Source organism: Phacochoerus africanus, chromosome 2, assembly GCF_016906955.1.
Source record: "Phacochoerus africanus isolate WHEZ1 chromosome 2, ROS_Pafr_v1, whole genome shotgun sequence".
Lineage (NCBI taxonomy): Eukaryota > Metazoa > Chordata > Mammalia > Artiodactyla > Suidae > Phacochoerus > Phacochoerus africanus.
In genome coordinates, this window is record NC_062545.1 from 567,049 (window position 1) to 593,557 (window position 26,509).

The 26,509-nt window shown below is 50.6% G+C and overlaps 2 protein-coding genes across 3 annotated transcripts; one reads left to right on the plus strand and one right to left on the minus strand.

Moving 5' to 3' along the window:
• Positions 1 to 4,823: 4,823 nt before the first annotated feature.
• PHF10 (PHD finger protein 10) lies at positions 4,824 to 24,754 on the plus strand. 2 transcript variants are annotated; one of them, XM_047769716.1, is made up of 12 exons: positions 4,824 to 4,920; positions 8,014 to 8,120; positions 11,102 to 11,232; positions 11,855 to 11,938; positions 13,228 to 13,361; positions 13,450 to 13,599; positions 14,105 to 14,214; positions 15,761 to 15,914; positions 18,531 to 18,686; positions 22,918 to 23,026; positions 23,295 to 23,483; positions 24,562 to 24,754. In XM_047769716.1, exons 1-12 carry the CDS (start codon positions 4,834 to 4,836, stop codon positions 24,645 to 24,647), a joined length of 1,497 nt encoding a protein of 498 aa, XP_047625672.1. In that variant the 5' UTR covers positions 4,824 to 4,833; the 3' UTR covers positions 24,648 to 24,754. The 2 variants fall into 2 exon arrangements, with proteins under 2 accessions (XP_047625672.1, XP_047625674.1); XM_047769718.1 differs by having other exon boundaries at positions 11,861 to 11,938.
• C2H6orf120 (chromosome 2 C6orf120 homolog) lies at positions 23,755 to 26,489 on the minus strand. Its single transcript, XM_047769719.1, has 2 exons — positions 26,409 to 26,489; positions 23,755 to 26,172 (listed from the first exon to the last, which is right to left on the minus strand). The coding sequence occupies exon 2, from the start codon at positions 26,129 to 26,131 to the stop codon at positions 25,577 to 25,579; it is 555 nt and encodes a 184-aa protein (XP_047625675.1). The 5' UTR covers positions 26,132 to 26,172; positions 26,409 to 26,489; the 3' UTR covers positions 23,755 to 25,576.
• Between the last annotated feature and the right edge of the window lie 20 nt (positions 26,490 to 26,509).

Sequence of the window (26,509 nt, forward strand, 5' to 3'; positions counted from 1 at the left end):
CGTCTGCGACCTACACCACAGCTCATGGCAACGCCAGATCCTTAACCCCCTGAGCGAGGCCAGGGATCGAACCTGCGTCCTAATGGATGCCAGTCAGGTTCATTTCCGCTGAGCCACGACGGGCAGTCCCTAGTTATCGCTTCCTTACAAACACGATCCAAATTCATTTTACCTCTTCCTCAACTGGGAAAACCCCTTCCCGAGAAAAGTGCATTATCAGCTTAGTCCAAGCCTGAATTCAAGTAGCGAAACTTGAGGAAGAACACAGCAAAACCAGACTGAATGGTTTCACTTAAATTTGTGGGCACAGACCTCCCGTGGGCGAACCACTTGGCGGTTTAGAAACTTTGCTTTCCTGCTGTCCGCCCTCCTCTCTCCTCCAGCATCCTATGCTCCTCTCATCTGCCCACTTGCAGCTCATGAGATCACCTCCTACTTCATCGAGAAGTATCAGGGAGTTCCTGCTGTGGCGCAGTGCAAACAAATCCAACCAGCATGCAAGAGGGTGCGGGTTCGATCCCTGGCCTCGCTCGGTGGCTCAAGGATCTGGCGTTGCTCTGGCTGTGGCGTAGGCCGGCAGTTATAGCTCAGATTCAACCCCTAGCCTGGGAACTTCCACATGCAGTGAGTTTGGCCCTAAAAAGCAAAAAAAAAAAAAAAAAGTATCAGAGGAAAAAGCCCAAGTTTTCCACCACTAAATCTCTAAACCTACCCACATCTGCCGCCGGGCTCTTTTCTCTCCTGTTAAGGGAATGGCTTGTGCTGCCTCCTGTCAAAGGCTAGTCCCCACGTCTGTGCTGCAGCCTGACCTTCTCAAGGGCAGCACCTTCCAGCATCTGTCTGCGCTGCACCAGGATTCTCCCCTTCTGCTGAGTCATTCTTGTTGGCCCGCAACTGTACTGTACCTTCTGTCCTCAAAATGGTACTGCGGTACCATTGAAACACCTTGGAACAATTAAAATCCCTAATTACCACCAAATTTCGAAATACAATGGACATATTTCTGTCCTTATCTTACTCAACTTCTCAACCGATAGTCGACCTGTCCTATTTTTGAGACAAAACAGCACCCTCTCAGCTTACGATACTTGATAGTTTTCTTCCTTTCCCGTCTCTATTTCCACCAGTATCTTTGGAATTCTTTTTTTTTTTTTTTTTCTTTTTTGGCCACTCCCATGGCACATGGAAGTTCCTAGGCCAGGTATTAAATCCGAGCCGGAGCTGCAACTTATGCTGCAGCTGCAGCAGCACTGGATCCTTACACCAGTTGTCCTGGGCCGGGGACTGAACCAGAGCCTCCCCAGAGACAAGCCGGTCAATAACCCGCTGTGCCAGAGTGGGAACTCTCTGGAATTCTTGATCTCAGGGACTTTTCCCATGTATGTCTGCATATTCTAAGCGGTCTCAGAGTTTCATGGCTTTTTCTCTCACCACTCTCTTGCTGGTGCCTATCTCAGGGCCTCACTTAATAGTGAGATAGTATTTGATGAATGAATAAGCGAGTCCTTATATTTCAATTAGCTAACATAGTTCTTAGTTGGTTTCCATAAAATGTTTGTGAAACAACTGAATAATAACTGACATTATTTTTCTAATCCTGCAAATTAGGAAAGCAGGGGGTCAGAGAAATTAAACAATTTATCCACGCTCACACAGTTAATAAGTGGTATTTATTAACACAGCTGGAATTCAAAGTCTAAACTCCAAACCTCTGTTCTCACCTGCACGTGATACGACCTCCGTGTGTCTTTCACTCCTGACTCCAAGAATCCGCCTTCGTGTACCCTCGTGTCAAGCCAAGCCGGAGGGATCGGTGTGTCTGAATACCAAGGGCATCCCCTCTCCGTCTTTCCCAGCCTTGACCCCTATTTCCATTTCTAATGGTATCTTTACCTGAACTTGTCCTACCAGTATCTTCGGATACTTTTCAGCTTCTATGTCAACCTTAAAATCTTAATTTTCCTAGTCGTAAGTAAACTTTCTCTCACCTACGCTGCCTGTGAGGACAGCTGTGTCCGTGTGTCATATTCTTTCAGGGGTGAGCCTGCCCGTGTGAAGGGACCGTCATCCACACGGGCCTCCCTAAGGCCGGGCCTCGCTTTGCCCGCTGAACGGCTCAATCGGTGTTTTCGCTTGTCTGCACCCACAGCATAAGGACGTTCCTGGGCCAGTGATTAAACTCGCACCACAGCGGAGACCCAGGCTGCTGCAGTGACAGTGTCAGGCCCTGAATCTGCTGCACCGCAGGGGGGGCTCCCTGAGTCAGGGTTTACTGACTGGAATAAGGGCCTTTAAATATGTATTTGATCCAGAGACAGAGCTCCCTAGGGGCAAGAGTAGAACCAAGTAACTGAACATACAAATCTACTTTAATGTTAAACTCTACCCAGAGAGTCTTCATCAGTTGAGAGAATTCTGGGGAAAGATGCCGGTTCTTCTTGGCTCATTGAGACAACTAGGCCATTTTCTATTTTTTTGTCTTTTAAGGGCTGCACCTGCCCCATATGGAGACTCCCAGGCCAGGAGTCAAACTGGAGTTGTAGCCTCTGGCCTATGCCACAGCCACAGCAAAGAGGGATGATCCGAGCCACATCTTGGACCTACAGCACAGCTGACGGCAACGCCGGATCCTTAACCCACTGAGAGAGGACGGGGATTGAAGCTGCATCCTCATGGATGCTAGTCAGATTCGTTTCCACTGAGCCATGATGGGAACTCCAGGCCATGTTCTTCAGTGGACTTTTGACAGGGAAATGGGGAGCTGGTCTGGCTGATAAACAAAGACGAGTTAGGAGCAGTTCGTGGTCTTAAGTTGGTGATGCCCTCTCAGATCAGGTGAAGTGGGCAGTCAGGAAGGGATGACTACGCCAAAGGGGTCCTTGTGTCAGTGTAATGGGCTGGAAAGAATCCCTTGGTTTTCTCTCTCTGCGCTGTCTGTGGAGCGTAAGAAAAATTAAGGGCAGCCTCACTGTATTCCACATCCAAGAACCTCCTCCATCACCATGAAACGAGACATCTCCACTCTCCAAGTAAAGTGTCTGCTGAGAAGTCAGTTGAACACATTGCTGGCACCACTGTCATTACAACTGTCTGCATGTGTTCTTTTAAGGCTCAGTTGCTTTTTTTTTTTTTCCTTTTCCTCCAAGAGTGACCAGGTGAAGCCTAAGAACTAGAACTGATAATAAATTCCGTTCAAATAAAACAGCTCTCAGTTTCTTGCTGCCTTTTAAGGGCCTACCTTTGTGCTCTGCACTTTGCAACAATCCTGAAGATTCAATAAATGGTTGGCCAAGGCCGTGCAGCTAGAAAAAGAGGAGCCAGAATCCGACCGAGGTCAGCGTGGTCCCCAAGAGTCCCGCTGAGGGTCATCTGTCCTTGGTCTCTGCACGCCAGCAGCTCTCGCATCTCTGGTGGGAGCTGCCGCATCAGCTACATTCCAACAGTCGTACTGTGAACCTGCACAGTTTATGGTTGCAGCACGTACAGAGGTGGAAGTGGGTAAAATTTGCAAATGCAAGCAAGCTGAGGATGTTTTTGGAAAGTACAGATTCCACGGCAGGTGGAGTCCAAGAGACCTCAAGGCTGCGAGCAGAGAACAAAGGCGGATAACGGGCAGCCACGGGAGCCGGGAACTCTGGACAAGCCAGGTCCCTCCACATCCCACCGAGACCAGCCCGGGGGCGAGGAGAAGGGAAGGGAGGGGAGGGGACCCCGGGCGGGAGGGGCAAGGGGCGGGGACCCCCGGAAGAGGAGGAGGGGGCGGGGACATCCTCGGGGGACGGAGGGAGAAGGGACCCTCGGCCTGGAGAGCGGGGGGGGGAGGGGAGGGGAGGGGACCTCTGGGAGGGAGGGGCAAGAGAGGTGGGGGGCCCCCCGGGAACGCCAGGAGGGGGCGGGGCGGCGGGGAACCCTGGGTCGGAGTGGGGGGGATCATCTGGGAGGGACGGCGGGGAGGGCGGGAGAAGGGGCCCTCCGGATGGAGGGCGAGCGGAGGGGAGGGGACCCCTGGGAGGGAGGGTTTAGGAGGTGGGGACCCCCGGGAAGGCAAGGAGGGGGCGGGGCCACCCGGGAGGAGGGACCGCGGGAGGCGGCGGGAGGAGGGCCCCTCGGGGCTTAGGGGCAGGGGGCGGGGCCCCTTGGGAGGCGGGGCGGGGGCGGGGGCGGGGCGGCGGGGACCCCCTGGCCGGAGGGGACCCCCTGGCCGGAGGGGGCGGGGGCCCCCGGGAGGGAGGTGGCGGGGGCGGGGACCCTCGGCTGGAGGGCGAGGGGCGGGGCGCGGCGGGGCGGGGAGCCCCGGTGGGAGGAGAGGGCTGACGTGCGAGGGGCCGGGCCGGGCCGGGGGCGGCGAGGAGGGGGCGGCGGGCCGGGGCGGGGCTGGGGGCTGAGGCAGCGGCGGGAGGTGGGGCCGCGGAGCGCGCCGGGCTGCGGCGGCCGGGAGGCGGGGAGACGGGCGCGGGCCGCGCGGGGCCGAGGGGAGCGGCCCGGGGCCGGCGGGCGCGGCGGCGGCGGCGGCGGTGGCCGAGGGCCCGGCGGGCGCGCACGGCGGCGGGCGCGGCGGGCGCGGCGGCGGCGGCGGCAGGGGCGGCGGGCTCGGCGGCGGCGGCGGCGGCGGCGGGCGGCGCGCTGGCGGCGGCCATGGCGGTGGCGGCGGCGCTGGCGGGCCGCGGGGCGCGCGGAGGCAGGGGCCGGCCCCCGGGCGGCGGGCGGGCGGAGGGGGCGGGGCCCGGGCGGCGGGCGGCCCGCGCGGCGGCGGCGGCGGCGGCGGCAGCGGCGGCGGCGGCCGGGACGAGGCGGCGGCGGCGGCGGCGGCGGCGGCGCGGGGCGCTCGGGCTGATGGCGGCGGCGGGCGGCCCCGGGTCGGCGCTGTCCCCGCGGCCGTGCGACAGCGACCCGGCCACGCCCGGAGCGCAGTCCCCGAAGGTGAGGAGCGGGCCGGGCCGGGCCGGGCCGGGGGTGACGGGCGGGGAGGGGCCTGCGGGCGGCGGGCTGGTGCGTCCGGGCCGCCTGTCCCGGCGCCGCGGCCCAGCCCCGCGCGGCGCCCCGTCCTTTTGGCGGTTTCCGCGCCGGTTCCCGGGGCCGTCGTCCTCGCCGTGGAAATCAAACTTTCCTCCCGGGCGGAAACACTTTCCTCGGCGGCGGCGGCGGCGGCGGCGGCGGCGGCGGCGGCGGCCTGGGGCGCGGTGTGCGTTTGGGAGAGTAGCTCGGAAGGAGTTGAGTCCTTGGGAGAAACAGACGCGGAAAGCCTGCAAACACGCTGTCCCGGTGGCGGACTCAGCTGGGGGCCGCGGCCGAGCTCAGCGGCGCCGAAATTCCCAGGCAGACTCTGAGTTTCGTAGCTCGTACTGTGGGGACGTGTTTGTAAGGTCAGAGTTGTGCAGAAAATCGAGATGAGCGTGAAAACCTCTTGTTTTGAAGTGAGTGTACGGGTTCGTGACAGGGGATCGGAGCGTGCCCTGTTACTGAAGCTGGACGGGGGGCCGGGGGCCCTGCAGACGGCCCTGCGCGAAGCCTGGCTCCCGGCCTCGGCCGCTGCCCGGGCTCAAGACCCCACCTGTGCGAGCGGCTGGCCCCGGGCCCACACCGTCGGCTTCCACGGTGCAGGGCTCGCCCTGCCCAGCTCGAGGGGTCTGTCCCAAGAGCATTTCCTCTGAAGGTGATAGCCACCTGTGACTCAGATGCAAGTAGCTGGCCATCTTAACACCCGGGTTTCTGTGGCAGCATCGAGGGTGCAAGCACCTTCTCTCTTGGTTTCCGTCATGTTGTGGGAATGTGTTGCAGTGATGGCTCGCTAATGTCCACTTTGTGTATAATCCATTTGCCTAGGACTTGTAATGGCCAACTCAAACACTACATGTGAAATTGTGGTTTCAACTTTTTTGAGGGCTTTGCATTTTTAACTTTTTTTTTTTTTTTAAAGGGCCACATGTGCAGCATATGGAAGTGCCCGGGCTAGAGATGAACTCGGCCTATGCCACCCACATTCACTGCAACGCGAGATCCCACGGAGCCCAGTCTGCGACACACACAGCAGCTTGGAGCCATGCTGGATCCTTGAGCCCCACTAAGCAAGGCCAGGGATTGAAACTGCATCCTCATGGATGGTAGTCGGGTTCGTTGCCACTGAGCCACAACAGGAACTCCACATTTTTAACTTTTTGTCTCTTTTTTGGTATCTTAAATTTTTTAGCCAAGGGAAATATACTTAAACAAATTGACGTAAAAGTCCTTAAAGTGCTAAGAAGCAAGTGAGATAGATAGGAAGTGATACTTGAATGCTTATCGAATATGAAACCTATCAATTGGGAGACTTACTGTCAAATGTACGTTTTTGGAGGATGGATTTAGACTCTTCTCCATCTCCTACCTGGTCGCTCTCTCTTAGTAGGAGTGTAAAGAGCTCTTTAACTGAGTGCTCATTTGCTGAGAACTGAAGAGGAGACTCCGTCACGGTTTTTGCTCTTTGGTAAAGAGTCTGAGTAAGTTCCTAGCAGGTGGAGCCATTTGAGATGTGATTCTGTCATCACGGTCGTAGTGAATGACTTGTATCGGGCACTTGGTTGTTTGCTAGGCTTTGCTCTGAGTGCTTCCCATGTAGTCGCTCTTTTAATTCCTGCCTGAGCCAAGGCCTGGGCACTGCCCCATCTAGGTTTTGCAGATGAGGGTGGCTCCCAGAGGACAACCACTCAGCCCCCAAGGCCAGTGCCCAGTGGGATTCCAGGCCGCCCAGCTTTCTGTGCTCGGCGAACTGCATACTCATTGCCTCTGCCTTCTTAGAACCATGGGTTTAACAAAATTGATTTTTTTTAAACCCATTTTTGTCCTGGAATCTTGTTTATTTATTTTTTTTAATTTTTTTAATTTTTTTTGGCCAAGCCTGAGGCACGTGGAAGTTCCCAGACCAGGGACTGAACCTGCTACCTGGGCTGCTGCAGTGACAGCGCCTGTGCCCTGAAGGCGCTCCCTCAGTCTGCTCTTTTTAAGCCTTATGCTGTTAATTCTTAGCTAATATATGATTAAATCGACTTCCTAACCTTTGTTGCCTCATTCATTTCCCTAATGAAGCGGTCTGACAGCCTTGATACGGTCAGGTAATGGAAAACATCACTTAAAAAAAAAAAATATATATATATATATATATATTTTTTTTGTATTTTTGCTATTTCTTTGGGCCGCTCCCGTGGCATATGGAGGTTCCCAGGCTAGGGGTCAAACTGGAGCCACAGCCACCGGCCTACGCCAGAGCCACAGCAACGCGGGATCCGAGCCGCATCTGCAACCTACACCACAGCTCACGGCAACGACGGATCATTAACCCACTGAGCAAGGGCAGGGACTGAACCCGCAACCTCATGGTTCCTAGTCGGATTCGTTAACCTCTGCGCCACGATGGGAACTCCACTTAAAAATATTTTAAGCCTCTTTTTTGGGGAGGTAGTGTGTGTTATTTTACGTGTGTGTGTGTATATATATATATATATATATATTTTTTTTTTTTGCTAAATTTTTTGTAGTGTAAGAAAAATTATCAGGATTGGTGATCTTTTTTTTTAGTCCTGTGTGTCTTCTTCAAAGATCAAGGATTTAAAAAATAGCCAGTAAACCAGGTACGAGTTGAGTTGAACACTAAATGATCCATACATTTTTATCCTTGCTGGGTAGGAGGGTTTGCTTTCATTTCGGAGCACTGCAGCAGTCGTACGTGTTTTATTAAAGCAAAAGGCATTTTGACCTTTCTTCATAAGAAAGCAAAAGTAGATTTAGATTTACAGGTTTATTAAACATTTTCTTGCTTTGATTTGCATTGAAGATTAGCTTTTAGTTTTTTCCGGGTCTTGCCCATGGCAGCTTCCTGTCGCTCGTTGATTGTAATAGGAAGTTAACATTTGTATCACCAGTTACCCTCAGAAAGCCTTTAAGGTGAGCCTTTTGGCAAGTCTGAGAAGAGGCATAATTAATCTTTCCTTATTTGTTATTCTTTGTTTTGCTATTTTTTTGACTCTTTTCGACGTGTAGGATGATAATGAAGACAATTCAAATGATGGGACCCAACCGTCCAAGAGGAGGCGAATGGGCTCGGGAGACAGCTCTAGGAGCTGTGACACCTCCAGTCAGGATCTCGGGTACTGGCCTCTTATTGCTTAACGGTGTCTTTGCGCGTCTATGTCCCTTCTCTGTGTTGGCTTCCCCTTCCCCCAGCCCTGGCAAAGGCAGTTATTAAAGACAGTAATTTGTATTCTCATGTGTATTCGTATGATCTGTATTTGTATTAAAGATAAACGTTTGTAAATATTTGTATCATGTCTTACAGTGTGACACCAAAATTGTCTTTTGCTACTTAGTGCAATTCAAGAAAATTTTTTCTGTTGTGGTAAAATACTCATAAAATTCACCATCTTAGCTATTTTTTTTCTTTTTGCTTTCCAGGACCGCACTCGCAGCATATGGAGGTTCCTAGGACACAGCCACGGCCCCTCGGGATCCAAGCCTTGTCTGCAACCTGCATCCCTACATCGTAGCTCACAGCAATGCTGGCCCCTTAGCGCACTCTCTGAACTGTTTTTATTTTATTTTACTTCATTTTTTTTTGCTTTTTTGCCATTTCTTGGGCCGCTCCCGTGGCATATGGAGGTTCCCAGGCTAGGGATCAAACTGGAGCCACAGCCACAGCAACGCGGGATCCGAGCTGCGTCTGCAACCTGCATCAACCTGCATCACCGCTCACGGCAACGCCGGATCCTTAACACGCTGGGCAAGGGCAGGGATCGAACCCGAAACCTCATGGTTCCTAGTCAGATTCGTTAAGCACTGCGCCACGACGGGAACTCCCCTGAACTGTTTTCAAGTGTATAATTGAGTGGCATTAATTACATTTGCAGTGATGTGTAACCACCGTCACTGTCTATTTCTAAAATTTTTTTGCTACTGCAGATAGAAACTTCGTAACCCTGAAGCAGTAAAACTCCCATTTCCCCTATGCTCAGCTCCTGGCACCCACTCTTCTACTTCCTGGGAGTTTGCCTGTCCGGGGCACCTCATCTCCATGGCATCATGCAGTATGTGTCTTTTGGGGTCTGACTTGTTTTAGGGAGTGTGATTTACTCGGAGTTCGTCCATGGTGTAGCCTGTGTTAGAGTTTTCTTCCTTTTTAAGGAAGGTCTTGGAAGGTTTTTAGCAGATCTCTGCACCTGCTGGTGGGCGCCGGGGTTACATCCAGCCTTTCGCCCGGTGGATGATGGCGCTGTGGATGTTAGTGTGTAAGTGTGTCTGTCCAGAGTCCTTGTTTCCAGTCCCTTTGGGTGTAGACATCAGAGTCAAACAGGCGGCTCGTGTGGGAATTCTGGGTTTAACTTTCTGAGGAGCTGCCGGGCGGTTGTCCCTGCGGATGCGCCGTGGTTATTCCCACCAGCAGTGTTCGAAGTCTCTGAGTTCTTCTCATCCTTACTGGTTTGGTTTCTTTCTTCTTCTTCTTCTTCTTCTTTTTTTTTTTTTTGATAATTTAGAAAGTGTGAAGTGGTATCTTATTGTGATTTTGATTTGAATTTCCGCGATGATATAATGATTAGTTGAGCTGAGCATCTTTTCATGGGTTTATTAGCCAGTTGTATATCTTTGGATAAATGTCTGTCCAAGTTTCTGCCCTTTTTAAAATTGGTTTTCGTTTTTGAGTTGTAGGTATTCTTTATATGTTTTATTTTCTTTTGTTATTTTTCCTTATATGTTTTAGACAGTAACTTCTTATCAGACAGAGGATTCGCACATTTTCTCCCATCCTTTGGGTTGATTTTTCGCACTGTTAAGTGTCTTTTGATGCACAAAGGTTTTAATTTTGCTGAAGTCCAAATTATTTCCTCTTTGTTTTGTCGCTTGTGCTTTGGGTGTCTGTCAGGACCCCGCTGCTAACTCGGAGGTTGTGAAGATTTACCCCCACGCTTTCTTCTAAGCACTTTCTAGTTTTAGTTCTTATATTTAGGTTGTTGATCCATTTTTTAACGGGTTTTTCTGTGTGATGGCAAATAAAGGTTCAGTTTCATAGTTTCGCATTTGTACGTCCAGTTTCCCTGTACCATTTTTGAGAAAACTGTTCTTTTTGTCTGATACCTTTAATTGGACAGATGCATAAAGTGGTGTTACGTCCTTTTGGGTCAGCCTGTGTTACCCTTTGGTAGACTTTGGAGGTGGAGCTGGTCCAGGCCCAGGTCCAGGCACCTCTAGTCTCTGCGGCTGAGGATTGCGATTGTCCTGCAGGGCCCCGGTGCCGTCAGGGGGTCCATGCTTGGCTCTTGGGTTTGTGGAGTCCCTGTGGTTCAGAGTTCCCCTCACTTGGAAATGGGTCTTTAAAGGTCGCTTTCCCAGCAGTTTGTGACTTGCTGACCGGCAGCTGGGAAACAGAGGTTGATTACTTTATACTTTGGGTGCTTAAAATAGTGGCTCTGGGGATCAGCCCCAGAGAAGGACTTCAGAGCCAGTCTTACCACCCTCATCTGCAAAAGCTAAAAGATGCTGCCTTTGTTGCTGTCCGTTGTGAGTCTTTGTTCTTCGTGCCTCTGTGTGTGGTGTACAGAAAATGCCATTTCCATTGTATGTTTTGTTTCTTTTTCCTCTACCTGTTATGTAATTTCTTTGATGCATGTGAAATCATGGGAATTTCTTTCTTTCTTTCTTTTTTTTTGTCTTTTTGCCATTTCTTGGGCTGCACCCGCAGCATATGGAGGTTCCCAGGCTAGGGGTCCAGTCGGAGCTGTAGCCACCGGCCTACGCCACAACCACGCGGGATCTGAGCCGCATCTGCGACCTTCACCACAGCTCACGGCAACGCCGGATCCTTAACCCACGGAGCAAGGCCAGGGATCGAACACGCAACCTCACGGTTTCTAGTCGGATTCGTTAACCACTGTGCCACACTAGGAACTCCGGGAACTTCTTTGTATCGCAAAGTCCTAGAAGAATGGCTGAGAATTGAAGTGAATTTTAAAGATAATTTTCCAAATCCTTGAAGATAAATGTCTTCAAAGATCTTTGAAAATAAATTTCGCATAAAATAAAGATTGTTAACATTTCACAAAAGCCACATTTACAGCGCAATGTGTCTTCCTGTGCTTAGCTTCAGCTACTACCCAGCAGAAAACCTGATAGAGTACAAGTGGCCGCCCGATGAGGCAGGAGAGTACTACATGCTTCAGGAGCAAGTCAGTGAATATTTGGGAGTGACCTCCTTTAAACGGAAATATCCAGGTATTGAGTCTTAGCTCATGTAACGGAGCAAGTCCTAACTTGTAACTCAGAGTCGTCTTTTTGGTAGGCTGTCACATGCTGAGTGTTTGAGTGCAGACTACTTAAGACATGGTTTATATTCTTCTGCTGGCCATTTTCATTTGCGGCTCTTGTTCAGTAACTCTCCTTGCTGTCAGTTTGCTCTTATGACTTGTGAGCTGCTTTACAAGCAAAATGAGACAGATGGATTTCCTGGGGAAAATGTTTAGGAAAAAAATCATTTTGTAACCGCATAATTGGACCAAGGGTTTTGATTCTTGGAGGTAGCTACACAAACTGTGTCTGAATTTGACAAAGGCTGTACCTCCTTAGCCATCTCAGTGAAGTTACTTGTCTCACCTTGTTGCTTTGGACTATTCGGTTTTCCATTTTATTGTAACTTTTAATTTTTGAATTTGTAAGTTTTTTTCACGTAGTCTTTTTAATATGTGGAGTATATCTATATCATGGAGTCCTTTTGAAAATCCACGAGGATTTTAACTAATTTTTTTTAAGTTTATTAAGCCTTTGAAAGTTTTATAAACGCATGATGTTACCACTGCACAAGGCTATTTTTAATAGTCTTTCGTTCTTTTTTTTGGAGATTTAGAGCGACGCGATTTGTCTCATAAGGAGAAACTCTACCTGCGAGAGCTGAATGTCATCACAGAAACCCAGTGCACTCTAGGTAATGCGGCCTTTAAGGTGAATTTTGAAAGTGGACACTTACGATGTGATATTGGATGAGTATTTGCCTTTTTCCCAAAATATTTTACCAAATTAATAGATTGAATGAAGTGTTACACCGCTAATTGATTTTTGATTATTGTTAAAATGTGAAGCAGGAGGACATCTCGTAACCGTATCATTTTCTGTAACTGACAGGAGTGTCCAAGTGTGTGTGTTTCGTGTGCAGAATGCGTGCCGTACTTTTTTAAAAGTATTGGTCCTGGAGTTTCCCGGTGGCTCAGCAGTTTAAGGATCTGGCCTTGTCACTGCTCTGTTAACTCCTGTGGCACAGGTTCAGTCCCTGGCCTGGGAACTTCTTTTTTTTTTTTTGCCATTTTCTTGGGCTGCTCTCGCAGCATATGGAGGTTCCCAGGCTAGGGGTCGAATCGGAGCTGTAGCCACTGGCCTACACCACAGCCACAGCCACAGCAACGCGGGATCCGAGCCGCGTCTGCAACCTACACCACAGCTCACGGCAACGCCGGATTGTTAACCCACTGAGCAAGGCCAGGGATCGAACCCGCAACCTCATGGTTCCTAGTCGGGTTCGTTAACCACTGCGCCACGACGGGAACTCCTAGCCTGGGAACTTCTGCAGGCCGCAGGTGCTGCCAAAAACAACAAAACCCCAAGAAACTATTGGCCCTTAGCTCTGATTATCTCCATGTTTTGTTTGTGATTTTCCTCTCATAAATATTTTAATGCAACTTTTTAATGTGAAACCGGGAGCGTTCATCTCAGCCCTTGACGTAATGTGATGCGATGAAGTTTGAAAACTGCCCGTGTGACTTAAGTGTGTGCGCTGATGCTTTTGGTGAAATTTGGAGTGACTCTGTAATGTTTCTAGTAGATTGAACTTGAAAACGGAGATCTGCAATGCATTGAAGAGCCCTTTGTGCTTCTCGTCCGATAGCCTATGCTAATTGCCAGCGGTTCGAGTGTCACATTATTTAGCAGTTTCTAGGAAAGGCTTATAGATTTATATATGGGACATAGAATCTTAGAAAGATTTTTGATTGAAAATGATTTTTTTTTTGCCTTTGCAACTTTGGTAATCGATTTCTTTTCAATTATTTGACTTTATGAGTGATATTTTAAATTATTTTTGCATGTATTAAAATGTTTTGCTTTAATTTTGGAAAACCTCTGATATGTGGAGTAGTTTGAAGGAAAAGAATATTTTGAAAGCTGTGTTCACTTTGCCTTCAAAGGGCTTCTTCACCTTTTTTTTTTTTTGGTCTGACATAGGTTTAACAGCACTGCGCAGTGATGAAGTAATTGATTTAATGATAAAAGAATATCCAGCCAAACACGCTGAATATTCTGTTATTCTGCAAGAAAAAGAACGCCAGCGGATTACGGATCATTACAAAGAGTATTCGGTAGGCGTTGAGGTGGCTGTTGCCTGCGGTTTTGGGCAGTGCCAGGTTGCAAGGTGTAGTCACTTGCACTGTCGTGTTTTTATTTCAGCAAATGCAACAACAGAACACTCAGAAAGTTGAAGCCAGCAAAGTGCCCGAGTACATTAAGAAAGCTGCCAGGAAGGCCGCGGAGTTTAACAGCCACCTGAACCGGGAGCGGATGGAGGAGAGAAGAGCGTACTTCGACCTGCAGACGCACGTAGGCCCCGCTTGGCCGCCCGCCCACCCGCCCGCTGCGTGGACGGCTCAGCGCCTCGTGCGGCGCTTTGGTGCCTGCGGGGCGTCCTGCTCCCTGGGGCTTGGGCTGTCATTTGCAGGCGCCCGTCGTCCCCGGTGCCCCCGTGGGGGCGGGCAGGGCGCCTCTGGCGTTCGGTGGGCAGTCTCCTGAAGGAGACTAGGAGCCCGCTGGCCACGCGCGTGTCCGTGGGCGGACGCCAGCGTCCCTGTCCCCCCGGGAGGCTGGAAGGAGCAGTGGTTCTTTTCCTAGATGAGGACGTTGCGGGCTGAGGTCTAGAGTAGCAGGTCACCATGCCGTTCCCTGGTGAGCAGACGGGTCACCGGTGCCACTGGGCGTGCCCCGCCCTCAGGCTCCAGCCCCGTGTCGCCCCGTGTCTAGCTTTTGGGAGAGGGAGGCAGCGGATTATTTTCACGAGGCTTTGGTTCCTTGCGTGGCATCAGGCTCGCCCTTCTCTTCACGTTCACAGGTCATCCAGGTGCCTCAAGGGCAGTACAGGGTGTTACCGACGGAGCGGACCAAGGTCAGTTCCTACCCGGTGGCCCTCATCCCCGGACAGTTCCAGGAATATTACAAAAGGTAGGCGGTGGTGGCGGCCCTGGCCTGGGAGTTGCCGAGGGGCCGTGAAGCCCTGTGTTTGCCACTCGGGTGGAGTGGGACGTGTGTCGGGAGCTTCCGCTTGTGCCTCTGTGGAGAGGAGTGCCTGTGCCAGAACCGGAACACCTGCCTGCCTGGGCGTGTGTCTGTGGGCAGGTGCCAGGGCTTCTCCAGACCTCCCACCTGAAAGGACGGCCCCTGGCCCCGCAGCGCCTGTGTCACCTGGGAGCTTAGTGGGAAGGCGGACTGCCGGGCACAGCCCAGGCCTTCCCAGATGCGGACGCGAGCGCGGAGGGCAGCCACCTGGGGCTCCTGCTGCGTCACTGCCCTGGCCTGGCCGCTGCCTCCGCTCCCAGTCCCTCCCTCCCAGCGTGGATGGAACCGAAAACAGGGCTTCCGGCACCCCAGCTTTTGCTGCATGAGAAACCTTATGTTCTTTGGGATGGAGAATATTCTTTCGACAAAGTATTGAGAGTAGACTCTAGGATAGTGCTCTTTGAAAGTTGGATTTAAATCATGGGTCAGCACTTTGTCTTGCTTTTTAGAGCTGTACCTGCAGCACGTGGAGGGTCCCAGGCTAGGAGTCTAATCGGAGCTGCAGCTGGCGGCCTACACCACAGCCACAGCAACACAGGATCTGAGCTGCATCTTCGACCCGCACCACAGCTCATGGCAATGCCGGATCCTTCACCCACTGAGCGAGGCCGGGGATCAGACTCAGATCCTCATGGGTACTGGTTGGGTTCATTTACCGCTGAGCCACAGTGGGAGCTCCATGGGTTAGCCGATTTTGAATTTTGGGGGGCTGTGTAAATGATGGAGCGACGCGTCCATGGACCAGCGTCTTTGCCGTCTGGGGTGTCTTGGTTGAGGGAGATGCTGACCCGGCATCCGTTCCTGACGGGGGTTCCCAGGACGCTGCCTCCTGGCCTGAGACGGAGCGCTGGTCCTATGGGGGTGGCACGGACATGGGCAGCAGCCGTGTGCCCGCCAGCTTGGGGAGGGGCTGCCGGTCCCTAGTTTCAGATAAAATAGATGGTTGAATTCGTGAGAATACATGCCCCATAAATTGGTTCAAAGTGATTCGTCAGAGGATCTCGCCTCTGAAATGCCAGCACGCACCACGCGCTGCTGTGCTGTGCAGGTGCCCTGCGGTTCACGCCCCCTTCGCTCTGCGAGGTCGACCACGCGGAGGCCCTCGGGCAGCCTGGGTTTTGTGCGCCTTCCGTGCTGTCGCTGTCGCCGTCGGTCCTGGTTTGCTGATGTCTTTGAAGGGCCGTGGGTGAAGGAGAGACGCGTTCGCTTTGGGCAGCAACAGTCAAATGTCTGCCTTACTTAGTCGGGTGGAAAACATTTTGACTTTATGTATGACTTGTCCAATGTGATAACCAAAATGAAACGTTTATTTCCTCCAGTCATTTTTCAAAAACATTTGGGGTTAATTGAAGAGATGCAGGTTATTTTCGTCGTTCAAAATCGGTCCATACATTTTGAATAATAAAGGAAAACTAAATCCTTTGAATTTCAGGTACTCTCCGGATGAGCTGCGCTATTTGCCATTAAACACAGCGCTTTATGAGCCCCCGCTGGATCCTGAGCTGCCAGCTCTCGATAGTGACGGTGACTCAGACGAAGCCGAGGATGGTCGGGCCGACGAGAGACGGAAGGACAAAGGCACTTCGGTAAGAACGTGTCTCTCAGGAGGAGGTGCCTCCTTCCCCTTTGAATTTGGCTTTCCCGGGATGGGAAGTTGAAATAGCATCACCACGCTTGTTGTGAAAAAGGATTGCTGTGTATAATTTCCAGAAAGCGTCTTCCATCAGGGGAAGTTACTGTTATGGGTTGATACGGGCCAGCGGTGCGTGGCCTTTGGCGGGTTTTGTCCTGAAAGCTGCCCCTCCGTGGTCTTCACCAGTGGGTTGGGCAGGGACCAGACACTTAACAGCCCCGTACTGATGTGCGGGTTGGGGGAGCACGTGAGCTGTGTTCCTGCTGCTTCAGCAACCGTCACTGGCCTCTTCTGGGAAAATGTTAAGGTTACCAGCGTTTTGTGCTGTTGGGTGTCTTGCATGAGTTCCTTTTTGTGGCAAGTGCAGCTGCAGAACAGTGGGGAAGCCGGTGTGCCAGGTGGGACGGAAGGAAGGAGAACAAACTCGGTCATTCAGGGTTGTGTTTTGTTTTCCCTTTCTTTTCAGGCCGCACTTCGGCTCGTGGAAGTTCCCGGGCTAGGGGTGGAGTCCGAGCTGCATCTACGCCCTACACCACAGCCACAGCAACACCAGATCCTTAACCCACTGAGCGAGGCCAGGGATCAAACCTGAATCCTCACAGATGCTAGTTGGGTTCATAACCCACGGAGCCATGATGGGAACTCTGGGTTTTGTTTTTTTTTTTAGCTCGGCTGCAGCATGCGGAAGTTCCCAGGCCAGGGGTCGAACCCAAGCCACAGCAGTGACAATGCTGGGTCCTTAACCTGCTGGCCACCAGGGAATTCTGCATCTGTCCATTTCCCACTTTTCTCTGCAGCCAACCTGAACCTGAGAATGTGCCACCGTTTCTGGGCACTGCGTTTCCTCCTAACGGCCAGCTTCTGGGCGTGTTTAACGGTACCTGTTGCGTAACGTAAGCTGCGCCTCCGCTGTCAAAGCGGTGAGAGCACGTCTTCCGCTGTTTGGCTCAGGGGAGCCGGGGTGTCCTGAGGGTGAGACGCGGTGGCTTCCTCCCACACCGCTAGGAGAAGAGCTGCCAAGCCAGTTTGGGGCCATGCGTTTTCCCGGTCCCTACCAAGATTTTTAACTTCCGCAGACCTTGACTTGGCAAATAGGTGAATAGATTTTACCTGAAGAATCTGATCAGATGGTAACAAAGTTTAATGAGGAAAAAATATTCATTGGCGTGTTAACAGTATCTTCTGTAGTGGGAATTGGAAGTCTAACGTCTGTTACATGGTAGAAGTGCAGTTCAAAGAGTGTCTAATGGTGTGAGGAAGTGCACATAACACTTAGGGTTGAAACACACACACACACATGCCCACACATACAGGGTAATTCACTTCTGTGCTTTAAAAGAAGAGGGCACACATGGAGGTAGGTCATGTGTGTGAGTGTGAACGTGGGTAGCCGTGTGAACAAGCACGTCACTGGAAAAGGAAAAGGCGACGCGTGCATCCCGTGAGCTGTCTCAGTGTCTCCCAAGCCACTCGCGGATAACCTGACGTTTTCATTTATAATCTCCGTAATTTATATGAACATAACATTTTTATTCTAATTAGAAGATTTTAAGTTAAGGAGTTTCTGTCATGGTGCAGCAGAAGCGAATCCGACTGGGAACCGTGAGGTCGAGGGTTCAATCCCTGGCCTCGCTGAATGGGTTAAGGATCTGGCATGGCTGTGGTGGAGGCCGGCAGCTGTAGCTCCGATCAGACCCCTAGCCTGGGAACTTCCATAGGCCTCAGGTGCAGCCCTAAAAAAAAAAAAAAAAAAGTTAAATTAAGAAATGAGTTAAATGATCAATCGTCCAACTCCAAAACTCTGAACACGTGAAGTACGTCTGATACTGTTGTAAATACTTGGCGACACCGGCCCCTGCGGAGTTTAACGTTACGAAGACGCCCTTGTGGGCTTGAAGAACGTCTTTCGGGACCTTCATTACTCAGTAAAAACACCTGCACGTCCGTGGGGCAGTTTCTTTTTTAAAGACTGTGTGTGAAATGAACATGTGCCCTGCTGTGCAGCTGGGTGGCGTGGCAGCAGCCGGAGCAGATAGTTCTGTTCCTGGTGACTCAAGTCTGAAAACACAGAGTTTTTCCTGTCTTTTTAGGGCCGCACCCGTGGCACATGGAGGTTCCCAGGCTAGGGGTGGAATCAGAGCTGCAGCCGCCGGCCTCCACCACAGCCACAGCAATGCCAGATCCAAGCCACATCTGCCACCTACACCACAGCTCATGACAGCCCCAGATCCTCCACCCACTGAGCGAGGCCAGGGATCGAACCCGCAACCTTATCAGGTTCGCAGTCAGATTCATTTCCACTGCGCCCCGACGGGAACTCCCGAAAACAAAGTCAAATAAGGCACCTGCGGGTGTGCGTAGAATTCGCTTTATGCTATGACGCATTTATCCACGGACAGTGGTGTTTAACCGGACTCGGTTTAGTCTCTGCTGGCGAACGTTTTCTTCGGTTAGAATTATCCTTTTTATCTTTTAATCGACGGAATCCCAGTGTCCTCTGTGGTGTCCGCAGTGGAGACCGGGGCCGGCAGGCGTGCAAGGGACCTTTGTCTGTGCCTCTGACTTGCAGGACAGCTCCTCGGGCAACGTGTCCGAGGGCGAGGGCCTCCCCGACGGCCAGGAGGAGCCGGCGCAGGGACGGCAGAGGCCCAGGGACAAGGCGGCCGCGCCGAGAAAAGACGCCACGAAGCGCTCCGCGCCGAGCAAGCCTGCGCCCGGGTACAAGGTAGAAGAAAAAAGCCCCGACCCCGCCTCCCTGCTGGCCAGCCTGTCCCCCTGACGGCTCCGCGCCGAGCGTCCTGCGCCCGGCCCTCAGCCTCCTTCCTTCTCGCTTTGTGTGCCTGGTGGCTTTCCTATCACTTGGGTTGGGGTTGAGCGTCTCTTTTCTGTACGTGGACAATTTGGGAGCGAATCTTTTTTTCTTTTAAATGGTGACCAGGCAGGTCTGAGCTTTTGAGAAGTTATCTAACAGGCAGAACCTGAAGCTTTGTTGCCTTGGGGTGAAAGTCGTAGCCGTCTGAGTTGAAAGCACCCTGGTATTTAGCGAAGCTGAGCAGGTGGCGGGTGGGGAGCCCCCGACCAGCGGCCTGTCTGTGGCCGGCTGGGAAGAAAGGTCTGGACTTAGTCTAAGGATCATTTGCTCGTCTGCCAAATGCAGCCACCCTTGCGCTGCAGAGCAGTGGAAGTGCTGTGGGCATTGTGCTGTTTTAGCCTAAGCTCGGCATGTGGCCCGTCAGGACCCCGCCTGGGCTGCTCGGTGATGTGCTCCAATGTTCTCGTGAACGTTTAGGGCTGGCTGTCCTCGGAGTCGGGTGGCGGGCGGTGGCCAGTGTCATCCTGCCCGCAGAGGGCCGCGGGGAGGGAGTCGTCTTATTCGCAAGGGGGGCTTTAGAATATCGGAGAAGGAGGAGCGGCAGCTGCAGCGGCAGTAGGAAAACACACAGTTTTCCGTGGGCTGCGTATCAGCATGAACTCTCGGCTGGTTATGAAGGTGTTTTGAAGGCGCGTTTTAGAGTAAGGCGATGAACTCGTTTTGCCGAGTGGAGTTGCTGGAGCCCTGAGTGTGTCAGATGGGGACTCTGGTGTGTCATCTGGGGGAGCAGGTTCAGCGGCCACGGGCCCTTCCAGCAGCCTGGCCCCTTGCTCTCCCCGGAGCGAAAGGGCAGCTTCGGTCGGCGGGCTCCGAACTTCCCTAGAAAAGGCCTCCCCGGGGTCCGCTTCCGAGACGTGTGTTTCAGCCCATTGCAGCAATAAGGGCACCTTCGGGGCTTCAGTCATGTAGTTTTCATTCTTGTTCTTACAGATACGGCTTATCTAATTTTTAAGATAAATATTTAAGCTACTGCTTAGTAATTAAAAGCAAATGCACTCCAAAGATTAAACACCAGAAAGTGAGCCTGCTGTGTGCTAGGTGTGCTTCTGGCCCGAGAAGCCCCGAGAATGGGAGTTGCAGCCAGAAGCGCCCTGTTGGCGCCGAGCAGACCTTTCAGACAGGAAGCCTGGATTAATCATGGGTTACAAAAAAGGGTTTTGCAACAGGTGACTTCACGGAGGCTGAAAGTGAAGAACTAGTCAATGCTGTCACTGATTTAAGGTAAAGAAATCATATAGCTTAACCGAATTTGATGTACTCAAGGGAGTCTGATATGCAAAGTGCACAGTTTATAATCTTCTCTGAACATTTTTAGTACCTAAAAATGTTTCATGTATTTCAAAGTTTGGAACAACCAGTATCTAGCTTAATACATTAATGTGAACATGTTTATTAAAAGTTAACCTCTTTATGAAAAGTATTAATAAGCCAAGATGTGCCTAGATATTAGGGTACTTCAAGCTGAGGGTCATACATAAATGTCTTTTAAAATACGGGAGTTAAGAAAACCTGTAATGTATCTGATGTCTTGCTTAGTAAGATTCACTAGTGCTTTTGCCCTTAATTTGTAGGACAGTATCGTTTAGGTTACATTAACCTGAAATTAAAGCCTAGTTGTTAGGATTCAGGCTTACATTATAAGTATGTAATTAAAATCTCTACCAGTGCTCCCATGAAAGTCTCACCATCTTTGGTTGTTTTTCAAGCAGGAAGATAAGTGTGTTGTGAGCCTTTTATTTGAGACGCTGAGAACTCTTAGGGAGAGTATTTTAATTGTCTTGTCAGTAGTGAAACTTCGACGTTGCTACCAAGTCACACTGTCTCTGTCAGACGCACGTTGGCTTCTGTCCCATTAGCCTCCGGGGGGTTTGGCACCCAGAGTCCAGCTTCCCAGCCAGCCACTGGTCTCCGCTGCACGGGCCTGGATGTGGCCGTGCGGCTTCTTGAGGAGCTCGGAGGGCTCGAATGAACAAAGTATTTTTTACATCGAGCTGTGGCATCTCGTAGCGAATGCTGCAAAGCTCTGTCTGTCTGTCTCGTCTCCCGCCCTGTCCCTCCCTGCTCCGCCCCCGTCTCTCCCTCTGTTCAAGATGAAGACTGTTGGGTAAGAACATTTTTAAGTGGTTTAACAAAACAGTATGCTTTTTTAGAAGTCACCTAGGGTTTTCTTGGTGTCCTTTTTATCCTAGGTGTTCAGTGTGCATTTTAATGATTGTAGAACTTGAACTGCCCTAGAACGTGAATGACTAGCGTTGTGTTTTGTTCCTTTTGACTTTGTAAAGGATTTCCTGTGAGGAGTTCTCGCTTTAGAATTTCATACTGTGTGGCTCCTTCTTTGACTTTACTGACAAATGTTAAAGTCCTTCGTGTGCCAGTATCTAACCTGAGCTATAAGTGTTAAGTAGGTATATCCTTATCCACTTAGAGCAGGTACCAGAACCGAAAGATATTCCTTATTTTGGTGGATTGAGAGGCAGCTTCTGCTGTGTATTATGGCAGCGACAGATCTGATCATAACTGAACCAGAATTTGGATCCTAGAAGTGCACTTCCTAGCTGTTTTGTACTTAGGGGTAGGAACATGCAACGAGAATCTTATGCTTAGAATGTAGCAGTGACCACAGAGGGTAACTACACTGCAAGACTTAGGAGCTTTGAGCATGTGACACTGTATCCTTTTGCTGGGGGAGCAGGGTGTAAAGATACCGCAGGAGATGTAGAGACTAGCTCACAGTAAAGTTTCATGTGTATGTTTTAACTTCCATGATATTTATTATTTTGTAGAGACATTTGTGACTGTTTAGAGTTACTGTTTTTATTATACTTATGTATAAGGTTGACTTTTTTAAATAAATAAGCCAAAAATTATTTTTGAATGCCTCTGTCATCTTTTGTAAAGAAAGGTAATTAAAAAAAACCCTAAAGCGTTAAAAACAAATTGTTCAGGCGGAACAGGTTTTGAAGGTGGCAGACATGTGGCAGCTGGGCAATAGCATTTATACACCAAGGTGGGGTTTGGTCAGGGCCCTCTTTGGTTGGGCGGCTTAGGAAAAGGAGACCCAAGATGCATCTGGCTGGGTGGTGATAAAACAGCAGCAGAATTGTCTGTTGAAAGTACTTTTTCTCCCAGTCTTTCTACACGAACGAGGCTGGCCCTGGCCCCCCTTTCATACGCGGCCCTGCTTGCTCCCCTTTCCTCCGCTGTTCCACACCCACGTGGCTGCGTGAAGATGCTCTGACGGTCAAGGCCGATGTTCGAATATTCCCACCCCCCCCCACCCCCCCGAGTTTTCGGTTCAGTGAACCTCTTCTGTGTTCTTTTCCGTGTGTTTCCAAGTGTTGCTCAAAGTCCAAATGCCTTCATTGGATTGTGCATGTTTTTAATCTGAAAAATGAATAGTGCTTAAAATATAGGGGTGTCTGCCTGTTTTTTAAGTGAGAATGTTATTATTTTGCTTATCTGAAAACCGCGTTTCTCTTTTCCGTCTTGTATGCCGTAGCGAATGCTTTTTCCCTAAGTGTAGGCACTTGTACGAAGGTGTCAGATGTGCCAAGGGAATAACCACACAACTCGGTTTTCCATAAACATTTCTGCACATGACAGTGTACGCATGAGACAGCCTTCAATTAAAAACGTTAAAACGTTGATTTTCGAACTTGGATTCTGTAGATCTAGTCTTACAACTTTGGGGAACATCCATTTTTAGAACAGAGTCTTGGGGAACAAGCCTGACTGCCTTGACCTGCTGCTCCCTCGGACTTGCACTTGCCCTTCAGTTCGTCGTGCACTTTGCATCGTGTTGGTCTTTCCTTCCAGCTCATTACACAGGTCTTACTGGGTGCCCAGGGAGTGCAGGATGTTAAATTTAGTGCTGAGATCATACCACAGACAACATTTAAAAAGGAAATAAACCTAAGGCTGTAGTCAGTGGGCCATAAGCTGATTCACGTCAGGTTCTGTCTTTCCAAGAGGGCCTCCCTGGCAAGTTACCAGAAGTAGGGACGAGCCAACGCTGTAATAATTCCTGTTGAACCCAGAGTAAGTTCTTCTGGCGTGAATTTATAGCCCTCTTCTACCCTTCCAGCCAAAGGCCATTCCAAATGCTCTATGTGGAATTTGTCTGAGGGGTAAGGAGTCCAACAAGAGAGGGAAGGCTGAGCCCCTTGTGCACTGCTCCCAGTGTGACAGCAGTGGTAAGTACTGACGCGGCCTCGCCTCCTAACCGCCGGTGGGATGTTTCAGGATCTAGATTCTTAGCTGTCAGCTAGCCTTGCACCAGAGTCATCCCGTGCATAAAGAGAGCCACGTACCACCTTCTGCACGGTGATGAGGGCTCCCTGTCTCTTTGGCAACTAAACACGGGAGCTGTTCTTGAGACACCCAAGCAGACAAGCATCTTGTCCTGCCCAGTGAAGCTGAAGCTTCGCGTGTGAGACCCGACTAACCCTGGTTTTGGTTTAGGCCACCCTTCTTGCCTGGACATGAGCGTGGAGCTCGTTTCTGTGATTAAGACCTACCCGTGGCAGTGCATGGAGTGCAAAACTTGCGCCGTGTGTGGGCAGCCGCACCACGAGGAAGAGATGATGTGCTGTGACGTGTGTGACAGAGGCCACCACACCTTCTGTGTGGGCCTGGGCGCTCTGCCGTCAGGTAAAGAGGAGACGGGACGCGGGCCTTGAGCCAAGGGGCTCGTCTGGCGCTTTCTTTTTCTTTTTCTTTTCGAGGCCACAGCATAAACACCGTCAAGACCCTTCTGTTCACATGGGACCAAAGCTGTCATCATGTCCCCTGCTTCTCACTCCTAGACAGGCTGACTGCAGATCCAGTGAGCTACCAGGCTGCCTACATGTTCTGGAAGTAGAGCTCAGTATACAGAATGAACAGCATTTTTCTACCAAAAGAGCTGAAGCAGTACCATCCGTTTGTTTCAAAGCCTTGATTTTATTTTTACATGTCACTTAGAGACTTAACAAAAATGACTATACCTTTAAACATATTCAACCAGATTTCTATAGATTGAGGCAGCCTAACTTCAGAATGAACACAGAATCAAAGAATAAACCACAGTAATTGGACTGAACATTACACACACAATTGTGTAATTTTAGAACTCATTTGCATAGTTTACACTGCCTAATACTTTATAAAATGTATGCCTAGAACTAGGTTTCCTGGGAATCACTGAGACGCAAACAACTTAGGAACTACTGGGAGTCCTGTAGCAGTTCCGATGGAGGGTGTTGCCCGCTGCATTGCAGCACCGTGACCACATTTAAAGTGCTGTGTCAGCATCGTACCCCAGGACTTGCTGGGAGGCTGCAGACACACAGCTGCCACTGAGCAGCAGCAAAGGCTTGAAAATAAGCCAAACTCAGGGTCAGGGTTGATGTTAGGGTTTGTATGATCAAACTTTTTAACGTATGATAGCGTTTAAGTTTCAGAAAGGGTTATAGTAAGTTTTTAAAGGCCCCTGTCATTCCTTCCTTCCTCCCATGACCCCCCGCCCCTACCCCGTGCACTTCCCAGGGCCTGAAGACATGGATTATCTTAGAGGGAGTTGACATTTTTCTCCTTAAATTAATGAACGAGCTCATTAGTGCCTGTCCCACCACACGTCCCCTGAGGATTACTGTCAGCAGCCAAGGCTAAAGGAAGGAGCTAAAGGGGTTTAAAAGTCAGTCCTAAAAAGTGAAATTCATTCTGTATTAACTAACAATTTTCTTCCTAGGTCGCTGGATTTGTGACTGTTGTCAGCGAGCCCCCCCAACACCCAGGAAAGTGGGCAGAAGGGGGAAAAACAGCAAAGAGGGGTAGTTTTTTGACCCCAGTTCTGTAACACGCATTTAAATGAAATACCTGGTGCCAGTTTATTTACAACACTCTCATTTTTATGCCAATAAAAGATTTTTCTTTGAAATTAACTGTGTGCTTAAAAGCTGCAAGTTGATTTATTTCTACAAACTAATTCCTGAAACCAGTTTCAGGTAGAGAGAGAGATGGTTCCATCTTCCAAAAAGTCTTCTTTCTACTTCGGCTCCCTCCATAAATTCAGTCTTGATATTAGGCAGCTTAATTTGAAATACTTAACTATTTGTTCATTAGCCTCAAAGTTGCTATTCATTTCATGAAATTTTCCTAATCTATATCCTTTCTGGTCCACCATGGATAGCACAGCAAAGTTAATTAATAACGGAAGAATTTTAATAGGAACCCAAGATGGTAAAACTGCCAAGGAGCTGATGAGATCTGGTGCAGCTGGGTTTAGAACTGTCATTACCTAGCACTGGAACCTGCCTACCAGGAAATGCTGTTAGGCTAGGAGGTGCTGTCCCTATTTGGGGTGTAGGGCGGGACTTTAGTCCCTGCATTTCAGACTTGCTTTTGGTAACTTGCTTTTGGTAACTCTTGGAAGCACTGTGACTTCTTTTAGAATCTCTAACGAGTAAAAGTCTAAGTCACTGCAATAATCTAGTAGTCACCTGACAGACTAATCAAAATGGGGTTTAGACAGTTTATTGTGCATATTCCTTTTACAGGAATTTTGACCTTTAAGATAACAAATATGCCTGCTGCTTTTCCTACTTTTGGGGTGACTGAGGTAAAAACACTATGGCTTTATTTTTCCATCCCTCAACTAGAAAAGGTAACCAGAATTCCAACCAGGTAAAAGTAGCTAGGTTCACAGCGAACTGCAATCAGCTTCACAGATTAAGCATATTGTACTCCAGAGTATGTTCAATCTATCAAAAGAGAATTTCAAGTACCAATTTTAAAATACTAATCAGTATCGTCCAAAGAACAGATTCGTCTTCTTGAGATGCGTCTTCTGGAGAATAAGCGTGCTTACGACTCACATCTGTACCATCTGAAAAAGCAGTCTCGCCAAACGGATGCTGTTCGATCGTTGCATCATAATACACTTTCATTTCAAACTCGCTCTCGTGGTGGGACGGGTGTCCGTAGATCCCTATTCCCACGGGGCGCTGGAAATGCGCTGGAATGAAAACCACGTCCTGGCCACACGTGACAGACTGTAACTCATAGTCGTCAAAGCTCGGATGGAGGGTGGTGTCCGATACGTACAGGTCCGCGTCCCCTTTTAAGCTCTGCATCTTAAGAACTATCTTTCCTTCATGGTTTAACCTCAAATAACTGTAATTCCCAGCTCCTATCTGGCCCTGAACCACGTGCAGGAGGATCCACTCTTCCGGAACTTCGTCCGCGTCGAAGGCACCCACCCAGGAGGCAGCCTGAGATGCTAGAAGCAGCAGAAGGGCGCTCTTCCACGGAGCTGCCATGACGGGCGCCTAGAGCGGTGCCTTCCTCATGAGTCAGTGTCCTGCAGGCAAACGACAGGGGACACGTTCAGCACGTCGGGACGCGTCGGGGTCCCCAGCCCGGAGCCGCAGCCTTCCGGGCCCCGGCGGCCGCCCCGCGCTGCCCTCGCGCCGGCTCGGGGAAGGGGCTCCCCGGGGAGGGGACCCGACGGGGAGGAAGGCGGGCGCGCGGACGAGGGGAGCGGGCGCGGCGCCGGGTGGGTCCGAGCGGGGGGCCGATCCCCGCCCCTGGACTCACCGCCGCTCCCCGCAGGCGCAGCGCCGGAGAAGCCGGAAGTGAGGCACGCCCGGAAGTGAGGCGAGGCCCGGAAATAGAGTCGTGCGGTGCTTCCGGGTTCT